The 12,403-nt window shown below is 44.2% G+C and overlaps 1 protein-coding gene across 2 annotated transcripts in view; it reads right to left on the reverse strand.

Annotated features, from left to right (window-relative positions):
- SMAD7 (SMAD family member 7) overlaps positions 1 to 8,970 on the reverse strand; it is a 37,837-nt gene extending 28,867 nt beyond the window's left edge. Inside the window, exons 1-3 of one of the 2 annotated variants that reach the window (XM_065406585.1) lie at positions 8,472 to 8,970; positions 7,063 to 7,116; positions 873 to 944 (exon numbers count right to left, since the gene is read on the reverse strand). In XM_065406585.1, the coding sequence (XP_065262657.1) occupies positions 873 to 944; positions 7,063 to 7,116; positions 8,472 to 8,970 (625 nt within the window). Of the gene's footprint in view, positions 1 to 872; positions 948 to 7,062; positions 7,117 to 8,471 lie in introns of both variants that reach the window. The other variant, XM_065406584.1, reaches the window with a different exon arrangement.
- Between the last annotated feature and the right edge of the window lie 3,433 nt (positions 8,971 to 12,403).

The raw sequence follows: 12,403 nt of genomic DNA on the forward strand, positions 1-12,403 counted from the left end.
GTCAAATGTTCTCCCCTCAACACAGCAATCCTTGTGCAGAGACACCACAACAGCTCTCCCCAGATCATGCCATGTTACTAGCCAGCCACTCTACCGTGTTCCCCAGATCTGAGAGCCATACTGTACATACCTACCCCTTGTGCATGGGCGCCCATGTGCCCTCTCTATCACTCTGCCAGTCCCATGCAGAAGGAAATATAATATAGCCCCCGATGTATAAAATGCATATACAGTTGCCCTAATATTTCTCAGCTGATTGCTAACCTATTATAGACAGGTCGTGGGCAACCATTGCCTAGTATCATACAGGAACACAATGGCTGGAATGGAAAACACCTACTAGATCAGTTGTCCTCATGTAAGGGTATAATATACTCCATTGATGCCATTATTGAATGTACTGTAGTCAGAAGGCTGTGCAGAAACCAGTTACGCTAACCAAACAAAAACCTACAAAGATTCAAGACCACCAGTCAAATACTGCTCTCCTTATCTATACAATTAGCCCCACTGAAACCAAAGGTACCACCTGTGTAAATAAGGCAAGGGCTGGGACTGACCTTGAATTTTTCCACAAGGATACAGTTGTAATTCACCTGCTCACTTCTCTATAAATAATCTATACCCACCAAAATTCAATTTTTCTCCATAGGGTCCATCTATTCATCCCCAGGTGCCCAATTCCTGCTGAAAGTGAGTGGGCACTGGGAACCTAATTCCCCCTTTGAAAATTCTAGCCTAAGTGACCTGTAATCTTATACTGTCCCAGCATCATTCTTACTTCATTCACAGCCTAAAACCAAAAGGAGCTTTAGGTGCACTAGGAGTAAAGAGTCCTGAGTGAGTAAAGCATACCACAGATAATGTCTTACCTGAAAGCCCCCCAGGGGCTAGACAATTAGTTCCCCCTGTTTCAGTGGAGGAAGGCACAGAGTCTGGACAATCTGCTGCAGCAGAGGAAAAAAATAAGAAATTAATATATGTTAGTTTCTTAGCACGCTGTAAACAATGTCAAGAACAGAACACACATTCCAAAGTGTTCAACAGGAAGCTATTACTAATTGTCTGCACAGACACTGCCATTCATCATAATATATCCACCCTAAACTCATCACCCTTGTCTAAACTCTACATTACCACTTAATCATTACTCAATGCATGCAAGAATTATATAAGGGCTGGAATCTTTTTGTCCAAGTCACGGGTTAATGAAATCAGGTCTCCCATCTTTTAAGTAACTAACAGAGCTCCGAAAGAGTGTAAACGGCTGCTTTGTACCTTGAATCTAGTACACAACTAGGTTGGCCAGGTGGAAATATTAAATTTGAAAGAGAGAGAAAAATAATACTCCACTTTTGTCACAAATAGTCCAATGTCAACTTTACTCCTTTGTTCCTGTCTTTTTTGCTAGTTTCATGAAGAACTCATATACATTTTCCCTTCCACTGACTGTAAATTACTTGGCTTCCCCAGCGTGTTGTGTATGCACCAAAAAGGCCTGCCTGGACCAAATTCTCTCCATGCACCACTGAAGGGGCTTTTATGATGAAAGGAATCTGTCTCATTAGCTATTCCTCTTGACATTTAGAAGTGTTCAATTCAGGGAGGGGCAAAGTTTGGCCCCCTGGTGTCCAAAAACTGCAACTGCCCCCTTTCTATAATTGCAGCATGAGGTCAACGTTGACCAACCTTTTTACTGCAGATGAACCCACACAAGCAATTTTTAATCATCTATCAGGGAAGATGCAAACATAAGGAAATACTGTGGTTGAAGGCATTTGCCGTCAAGAAAAAAATCTAAATGTACATGCAACCCTCGGGCTGCTGGCAAGTTGCCACAATTGGTTACGCAAAATTAGGGCACCCTAAATTGCCTCATTTCAGCTACAAACCATCTCTTTAGCAAGTGCCACAGCACAAATAGGCTAGAGTTTTTTGTCCCCCACATTTTCCCCCCCAAGCACTCACTACTGAAAACCTAAGGAAAAAACATGTGTGTGTGTATAATCTCATGTTATCAGAGTAAAGTATAATCCATAACAGGAATATACAGTTTAACAGGATACACTTAATCAAACTGAAAACAATAGGGGAGACAGGAAATGGACTTACTTGTGAAATACTGTATACTATACACTTTCTAAATGTTTTTTAGTTTGTTTTCTATATTCTAAGGAAATATGCTTTTTTTTAACCCTGCCCACTTGTCTATCTGAACAGATGACTCCCTTGTATCTTTCCCTTGAGATCGCTCTTAAATGCTTTTGCTGATGCTTTCCCTCAACACACTCACACCTTTCTGAATGCAGGTGTCAAAAATATGGTACTGGTTTGTACTACAGACTAGTGCTTCATATCCAGCTCTAATCTGCCTCGACATGAACATGTTGCACTCCCACTTGGGAGTCAATGTGAGACCTGTGCCATACATCAAAAAGCCATAATTTGCCCCTTACATGTCATCTTGCTCTAGGGTCAAATATAACAAGATTCTTCTGCTAGCAATGCAGACAGACATTTTTAAGTAACTTGGGATCTATTCCTCAAGACTGCAGGAGACAGTCATAGCAATATGTCCACTTCTTCTAACTTAAAAACACAATCCTAACCATAAAATTGCTGTGGAGATAAAGTAACCCTACAGTTTGAATTCGAACAGCTCTGTTTCATCATCAAGGTTGCACATTAGAAATCAGGCCTTATTCAGATCCTCCCTAAAGCCTGGACCTTTGCCTGAGCATAGCTTTGCCCACTGATTTGGTCCCTCTCCACACTTCAATTGATCCCACTCCCTAATATCCAATAGAAAATTCCTTTTATCAATTCATTTAAACCGAGAACTGCGCTTGGTCACGGGCCTCACTTTAGAATAAGCCATTACTGAATGCACTGCTCATGTTCCCTCTTACACCCCAGCAGGCATAGGCTATGCAAAAGGCATGATGATCCTTTCCTGTTCCTTGCGTTAACCCTTGGCTAGTTGAGCCTTGCATGCTTAGCATCATCCAGGCCTCATTCTGGCTGGTATGGAGCACTGTCATTTTTTAATATTTTTTTTATACCAGTGAAACGCTCCAAGACTGAGTGGTTCGTTTGAAGTTGCTACCTGTTAGCCCTTTCACCCCAGATTTCTTTGTAAAGTGGGCCATTTCCAAAGGACATGAAATCATGTTCTTCACATCAACAGTGTAATGACTAGGGGCCTGGCCCTGAGAGGTGTGCAGTGTTTCCTGCTACACCTTCAATTCCCATTAAAATCAACAACACTTGAGGACCACGAGCAATCCACGGGCCTTAGATGCTTAGCCTGAGTAGTTTTTTGCATCCTAATATGCAGGTGACAGACAGAGGAGAGATCCTAGCTCTCCCCTGCAAACAGAAGTCAGTGGACGACCATCCAGACTATATACTCTCTCATGCAGAGGGGATGGGGGCGTAGAGTTAGAGCCAGAGCTAAGTTACCCCAGAATTCGGTCATGCTCACCCCCTAGGGGAAGTGGGGGGAAAGCACCTCATATTGCTCTTGGGAGACCTCTGTGACTGCCTCTAGAGGGAACATATCCAGCCAGCCTCGGCCAGTAAAGACAGCTCAGCCTGATACACAGCCTTTGGGGGGTGAAAGGAAATAAGAGAAAAGGGATAGGACCTTTTAATACACACTGTTAAATCGCGGGACCAGCCACCTTCACAAACTCAAACACTAGAACTAGTATAAATTAGCTGTGAGCCAGGAGAGCATTCCGAGTAGTACAGGCACACGGGGCCACCAGTATCCAAACACAGGTGATAGCTTTTGGAAAAGAGTCATGGTTACCCAGCTCATGGATGCAAACCATGGACATGCGTTTCACTCTGCTAAAGCTCATCAGCATGGAACAGCAACCGGGGTTTTTTAGATAAACAGTATGTCAGCCTCTCTACTTTAGAGTTCATTGAGTGAGCATTTTCATTTGGGGTCTGAATCTGCAGTCCTAAGACAGATAACACTACCACTGAAGCTAATGGGAAAGAATGAAGGACTGCAGATTCAGGCTCTTAATAAGAGAATTAGTGAAAATCATTTAAGTCACAGCAAATCTGCACGTCATCTTGGAGTCTGTTCCCAGATTTGTTAGAGACATGCTGTGTGGCCTTAGCCAAGTCACCTAACGTTCCTGACTCTTAGCTGACCCATCTGTACAGTTATTGTATTAATAAGCTAACTTACAGGGGGGCTAGGAGGCTTCATTCACATTTATAAAAGCTTTTAGATACTTGCATGAGTGGTGCTAGGTAAAGGCCTGATCCTGCAACCCCTCCTCATGCATTAGTCCCCCTCACTTGCGTTGGAATTGTGTGTTTGTGTGAAGGATTGCAGGACCTAGCCAGAAGTGCGTAAGTATTATTATTGGTACTACCATGCTTCATACCAATGTGAGATGTCCAGGTTACTGTTAGATACACTTCTCCTTAGCAGTAGCTACAGACAGTTCTTCTAGACTGTCAAGGTGTAAATGGAAAGATCTTTGCTAACTGTTTTAACTGTGCTAGTAAAATGGCTTTGCCATGCCTGGACAGTCTACATTCTCTTCCTGTTTTCCCAAAGGTGAAACGCTGGTGAATAGTGAGGACAGGACTCCTTCTTGCTTAAAATGGTTCAGATTTGAACACTTTTCCCTTGTAAGCTAATATTCCTCTCTCTCACTTAACCAACCTAAGGCAAATAATATTTGACACAATGCTTGGAAATATAGGAATTTGGGACACCTAGGATCCCAGCAAGGTTCTGTCAGCCACAGGAGATAGCAATGATAGAGAACTTAATGTCTGTGTATCTCATTCTCTCCACAACAGCTTTGATGAAAGAGGAAGCAAAAGAAAAAGAAAAAAGCAGCAGCCAGCAGTTGTAACAACCACCTGCAATGACAGACTTATAGACTTCTGTTTGTCTCTGTCATTGTTCCATGTATTACATTATTCAGAGTTCAACTGCCAAACGGATTTTTTTTTTTAAATTAAACTTTTTGGTGAGTAACCAGTTGTTTTTGAGTTTCCGATTGGCAGCATTAATCACTTCCTATTGGCTGATACGAAGAACTTTTCCTTTCGAAATGGCACATTCATGTTCTGCGGCTTTTCTGTTTACACACATTTTGCTACCTTATGTCAACACTTGCTAATGAATAAATATATCACTCCACTAACTGAAAATGAGGTCCTGGCAAAGGTAGATTGGATGTTTAAACCCCGCTAATAGATTTATCCTAACATCTTTCCAGGAAACTGAAGGCAATCATTAACCCTTCTTTCCTATAGCTTTATGTTGGCTGCTATCCTCCTGAACACTTTACAAATTAGTTTATGCCCTATGCAAAAAGTCATGCAAATCTAAGCATGTGAAGTTTCTATGGGACCATTCTGTTATCCATTCGAGAATTTGTCTAAATGATAACTCTCTTTCTCTAATAACAAAATTCTTTACTACTCAGTAGACTCTTTGCCTGTGTAAAGAAACAATCCTTTAAAATCAAAGCAACTAGTAAATGGAAGTAGCACTCGTAAGGGAAGTAGGATATATTAACATGGATATCTCCTCATTAATTAGTGAACATTTGTCTAGTGTTCTTTAATGCTCTGCAAAATATTATATGCTTTGTGACCCATTCATTTATTAAGCAGCTGTGCCGGTTTCCACATAGCAAGAGAAAACTCCTTATGTTAATCAGAGTTTACAGTGGAGAAAATGAACCTGGTTAAAAGGGTCCAGTACTGAAGACAATAAGTACTTTCCTATGAGGTGCTAAGCACCTTAACTTCAATGGGAGTTGACATCACAAGAGACACTCATCATCTGGATGGGGCCCTATGCTCATTTCCCAGGTTTCTAAAATATCCTCATAATTTACAGCACCCTCCCCCCCTTTTAATAGCATTTACTGAAAGACACTTTAAAATGAAAAGAGAAACCTATCAGGCAAGCCCCTCGGGGTTTTAACATTTCTTGAACTTCAGAAACTAGCCAACTCCAACAAACTGAATAGCAATAATTTTAGAAAATCAGCTATTTTAGAAAAACAGCCCTGAAACTGGAACAAACCCAGGAACAAAGCTATTTTAAACTCCCTTTTTAAAAGTAAAATACTAAGTTTACATATGGTGCTGCATGACTTTAAGACACAACCAGAAAGACAATTGTGTTATAATCAATACTTTAGATCCATTCATTCATCTTCAGAAAGATATGAAGGGGCTTGGTGGAGCTCTGCATCTCCCTGATTTCATCCCCATTTCCGATTTTCACTAAACCTGTCTCCTTCCACAGTGCCAGTCCTATTTATCTAACACAGGGCGAGCTTGCTGCCAACCAGAAGTTTATGCAGACAACCGCAACAGAGCTTGGTGCCAGCCTCAAATGGGCTTCTGCCCTGGCATGATGCCATTCAATTACAAGCAACAGGCATGAAGAGCTGTGTTAGAAACTTTTAGCTCCCCTCCATATTTTTTTAATTTGGTAATGCTTAATTACAGATGATTTTTTTTGTAAACGGAAGATTTATACAACCACATTTGCCAACACTTATTTGTATCCTTATTCAACAAAAATTAATGTTCCTAGAATCCTTTGCTGTACCTTGTACCAATCTAAGTTCATTAGAATTCAAATACAGTGAGTTGACAAGTCATGCATTTTGCATTTACTACTTACAATTGTAACCTGAATTAGGAAGACTTTATACTTCTTGCAGATATTCATGAAGCAACGTTGGCGAAACCTACTGACTCACATTATTTTTATGTGCATACCCATCCTGAGTTTTCAAGTTACTTGGTACAAGTACATCTAGAAAAGGCAACAATGTAAATGGACTACCTACTATAGTTCCTGGGTTTTAAAACTAGAGGTTTTCTTAGCCAAATCATATACTAAATCACTGGGGTGGCAAAGGGGCAAAAATCCCACAGAAACAGCCAAAAAGTGAAATGCATAAGAAGTATAACAAAAGAAGGAGACATCCCCCTGAGAAAGGCATGTTTTCCCTTTTTATCTAAAGACAGTAGCCTACTTTTAAAAGGTCTACTTACCAGTTGGTTTGAGAAAATCCATTGGATATCTGGAGTAGGGTGGAGGGGGAGACTCTGGAATTAGAAAAGCATAGAGAAAATAAAGGCAGAGCCATGAGAAAAAAAGATAGGAACTTATGATAACAGTGGCATTCTTTTAGCAAAACTGTTTGTCTTAGCTCTGGGGGTTGGAGGCAGGGCAGCTAGGCGGTGATTGCCTTGATATTTAGCTGTCAGATAAACAAAAGGGGCCGCCTGGCGCCAGTCTCCCTGCTATCTGCTACTCTGGCTGTCTGATCAGGGCCTCCTTGGCTCGGCTAAAACACTCCAGCACTGGAAAACACCAACTGATCCAGACTGCTAGATAATCCTTGCTAGCTGCACACACATTTAACATTTCACAGAAAAGGGAAAAAAGAAATGGCAAGAAAAAAAAAATCAAGTGCTGCCGTTTACCTCTCTCCCCCTCCCACAACTCTACCCACTACTCAGAACGGGATGATTTCTATTCTACACCAACTAAGCAAAGTTTACAAGTAATTGCAATGTTTAAACACGGGCGGGGGGTGGAATGCAAGTCAGGGATCGCTCTTTTAGGCCATCGGGTAGGTAGCATGGGAGTTAAACGTGCCAAAAAAAAACAACAACCCATTTCCATTAACAAAAGAAAATGGCATTTGAAACTTTCCTTCTTTTTCGCCACTGGCGGATCAAATGCTGTGAAACTTTTCTGAGTCTTATTTGGAAAGCGAAGTCTGCTGACTGCAGGAGAGGGAAGCATGCTTGCATCGGACAAACTGGAGCCCATAAATTATGCGTTCTCTTGTTAAGGGGTGGTGGAGGATTTGTGAACCACTAACTTCCAATGTTGGGTTGCTTTGTAAATCCCAGACTGGCTGGAAATTCTGTTAAACATTAGATCAAGGGATTCATTTTCTAAAGCAAAGCAGACCTAGATTATGACTGTTCCCTGGGACCTCTCTGCAAAACATCAGCCCGACATAAGGCAAAATTATCTTCTGAATATCATTTGACGGGTTCAAGGCACCTACACATTTCCCTTTTTGTACACAGCCTTCTCCACAAATACAGTAGTGAACCACATCCTTGTTTTACTGCAGGTATGATTTCACACACGGCGTTGACAAAAAGAAAACCCGCCGTGCCAGAAGAGAGGCAGGCAAAAACTGCAACCCTAACTCAGACAACACTTCCATAGGATTACGTGGGAATGTGGCCGGAGTAAAAGTGGGAAGCCTCGGCCATTATGTGTGTCACAAACACAGACAATATCATTGATCATCTCACCAGCCTAAGAACCAATTTTGTACTATCCCTGCCCGGTTTTCTGTTCATACAACAGTCCCCCCCGTTCGCCACCCCTACCCACCCACCCCAGCTCTGGAGTTTGTGTGTGCCTTCAGCCATACCTAGTTCACAGAGCCTGCTGAGGTGGTGGGGATTGCAGCAGACCAGCTCCGGGTGAGTTTTTCCATAAGATTCACAGCAACATAACCTCTTCACTTCCGAGCAATGCCTGAGATCTGGCCACCTGAATACTTTACACAGCAGCAAAGGGAGAGTGTACCAATGCTGACCCAGCTTGGAGTCCACCTTGCCGGGCAAGAGGAGGCAGGAGGTCCGCGCGCCCCCTTTGGACTCCACCGCTTGCAAGAGCACCTCCAGTTGTTTCTCCTTCAGCCTCTTCAGGACCGCGTGGGTCAGCGCTTTCAATTCCGCCTCCGAGCCGAGGTGAGCCTTGGTGATCTTCCCCGACTTGCCCATGCAGCAGCCCCGGCCGCCTCCAGCCCCATGCGCCCGGCTGTCCGCTGCTGTTTCACCGGGCTCACCTTCCTCCTCCTCCCCGCCGCCGGGCGCACGGCTCCTCCAGAGTCGCCGGACCAGCACCGATCGTTTGGTCCTGAACATGCGGGACGAGAAGAAGGTTTCCCGGCTAAAAAACGAGCATGTCGTCCGCAAATCATGAAGAATCCGGGATCCGAGTCCAGGCAGCAAACACAAGCAGCCTGAAATGATAGGGATGGAGTGGGGAGGAGGGTTGGTGGTGGTGGTTGTGGAAGAGCCAAAGCAATCTGTAACATATGCCAGTCTCTTAAAGGGTTGGGGGGTTTCCTCCGTCTCTCTCGAATCCTTCAAAAATCCATTGAAAATCTTATTTTCCACCTTTATATAGGAACTGGGAAAAATATAAACTGAAAGACATGGGGGGGGGGGATCAATGTTCAGTGTAACAGAAGAATTGCAGAAAACATGCCCCCAAAACAGATAAGGGAATAACAGATCTTCTCGCGTTGCCGGTCTGTCAAAGCGATTGCAAAACCTTTAGATCACATTTGGTTTCAGACGAGGATGACTGTTGTAAATAAAAAAGAAAAAGAAATAATAAAGGTCTTCCCCACCCCCCAAAAAAAATTTTGTTGCAAAACCAAGGCACAAGATTTTAAAAAAAAACCCTATTTCCTTAGTAATAACATATCCACAGATTCCATCAAAAAAGGTTTTTGGGGGGATTGGGAAAAAAGGAATTTCTATAACATAGGGTGGATTTTTTTTAAAAAAGAGCCAAAATAACGTAGCATTTTTTTAAAACCCTAAAATTTGGACGTTTGAATTAATAATCAAAATGTTTTAAAAAATAAAAATGCATCCAAGAGTGTTACATCCTTAAAAAAAAAAAAAAAAAAAAAAGCCCAACTCGTCCTGTTCCTTTTTTTCCTTCTTCTTATCAAAGATTTTAATCCACAAAAAAATCCTCAAGGCGGTTGCTAATATAGATCTATGTATTTTTAAAAAGTGGGGAGTCTGTCTTTCCTTCCAAAAGGCTTGACCCGCTCCCTCTCTGTCTGCCTGTCTTTCAGAAAGACCAGGAGCTAGGGACAGGTTTTTTTTAAAAAATACAGTTGCCCCCACCTCTCCTCCCACCCAGCCCTTAAAAAATAAAAGCGACGGACGGGTGAGAAGTGACAGGGGATGATCCTATAATGACAGGAGCTGAAATGATCACCAGCCCCCCCAGTCTCTCCGCTGTCTCGCTCTCTCTAGTAAATGCTAATGCAGCCTTTAGCTCGTCTTCCTTCTCTTCTCGCTGCAGCTCCCCTCCTCCAAGGCAGCCTTTCCAGTCCTTGCATCGGCTACCAACACACACAGCACACACACACACAAAAGCAGCTCCTTTCGCTTGGCTCGCCTGGTTTGCTTTGCTTTTTTTTCCCCCTCCTTCCCCTCCTTTTTTCCACTCCCTTCTTCCTTCACAGTGAGCTCAGTGCAGAAGATCCTGTCTCCCCCACGCACACCTTCTTTCTTCCCTTAAGCGAGAGCAGGGGGAGTGCCTTGTCCTGTGGAGGGGGTGGCCTGCGAAGAGGAGAGGGGGTTTCCAAATGGAGGTGGCTATTACCTAGCAGTGCCCAGGGTCTCTCTGCCTCTGCGTCTGGGCGGCTGCTGCTGCTGCCATCCGCCAGCTCTTCTCTCTAGCCAGCCAACAGCCTCCTCGCTGCTTTGCCTCGGTGACTCGCAGTGCGCAGTATCGCTGCCCAGCCCCGGCCCCCAATCACGTGGGCGTCTAGACACCCAGTCGCTTTAAAAAAAAAAAAAAAAAAAAGTGATTGTGTTGCGCAAACAACAGCTCGGGTTTCTAAAAGCTATTTTTTTTTCCTGAAGTCTGGAGAGAGAGGAGGGGAGCGGGCAGGGGAAGTGTATAGAATTCACATCACATTCAACCAATACATCCATTATCTTTTTTAAAAAATGATCAAGATACAGTGCACCAAGGAAGTGATTGCTCATGGAGATTGACTCCAGAGGATCTCTCTCAGTGAGACGCTGCTGTTAGGGGTAGTTGGATAGAATTTGTTTTTGGTGTGTGTGTTGACATGGTTTGCATTCGCATTCAAAAAGAGTTTGCAGTCTCATTCTTGACATTTTTGTTTTTCTGCATGCTAGATTATTACTGTTATTTGTGGCTCCTTTTGCATTGAAGTTAGTGGCAGATTTGTTTTTAGTAGGGTGCAGGTGGAGCAGGGGGTTGGGCCCTTCGTAAAGAAAATGTATAATGAATACAAGAGGTTCTTGCATAAAAGATGCTTTTCAGATGGGTAATAAAAGGGGGTTTGGAAAATACCCAGAAAAAGTCAGAGCTAAACCCTGGAATCAGATTGTTCAGTGTCAATCCCTGTGACTGTCCAGAGGCCCTGTATCTGACTGCAGGATGGAGGCCTAAGACCAGGGGTAGGCAAACTTTTTGGCCCGAGGGCCACATCGGGGTTCCGAAACTGTATGGAGGGCAGATAGGGAAGGCTGAGCCTCTCCAAATAGCCTGGCCCCGCCCCCTATCCACCTCCTCCCACTTCCCGCCCCCTGACTGCCCCCCTCAGAACCACCGACACATCCAACCCCCTCTGCTCCTTGTCCCCTGACTGCCCCCTCCCGGGACCCCCGTCCCTAACCGCCCCCCCAGGATCCCACCCCCTATCCAACCCCCCTCCCGCTCCCTGTCCCCTGACTGCTCCAACCCCTATACACACCCCTGCCCACTGACAGGCCCCCCCAGGACTCCCACACCCATCCAACCCCCCCACTCCCCGCCCCCTTACCATGCCACTCTGAGCAGCAGGACTGGCAGCTGCGCCACCCGGCCGGAGCCAGCCACGCTGCTGCGCTGCCCGGCAGGAGCTCGCAGCCCTGCCACCCAGAGTGCTGGCCGCATGGCGAGCTGAGGCTGCGGGGGAGGAGGGACAGCAGAGGAGGGGCCGGGGGCTAGCCTCCCTGGCCGGGAGCTCAAGGGCCGGGCAGGACATCCGGCCCGCGGGTCATAGTTTGCCCACCTCTGCCTAAGACCATGGTTGTGTACAATAAATAACTAAATTGAAATATTAAAAAAAATCTATGCAAGAAGCCAACAGTTAAAGTTGATTTGTATAGCCAAAGACAGGTACAATGTAATAAAAACACTTTGCACTTGCACAGCACTTGTCATCAGAGGTGGGTAAGTGTTATTACCCCTTTCTTACAGGCGAGGCAAATGAGACACAGATATTAATAAAACATCTTAACAACACTTTGCACTATATGGTACCATGCTTCAAAGGACCTTAAATTTTTACTAAATTAAGCCTTTGAGCACCCCTGTGAAGTCAGCATTATTATGCCAGTTTTGCAGAGGGGTAAACTGGGATACAGCGGTTAAGTGACGTGTATGTGCTATGCTTTAATCCTGAGAACCACAATCCTGCACACACTGACACAGGTAAGTAGTCCTTTGGATTTAATGGGATTATTCATATGCATAAGTGTTGTCTGAGTCCAGACCGAGACCAACAAGTGAGTTGCTTAAGGTCATACGGTA

The sequence above is a fragment of the Emys orbicularis genome, chromosome 6 (assembly GCF_028017835.1).
Source record: "Emys orbicularis isolate rEmyOrb1 chromosome 6, rEmyOrb1.hap1, whole genome shotgun sequence".
Taxonomy (NCBI): domain Eukaryota; kingdom Metazoa; phylum Chordata; order Testudines; family Emydidae; genus Emys; species Emys orbicularis.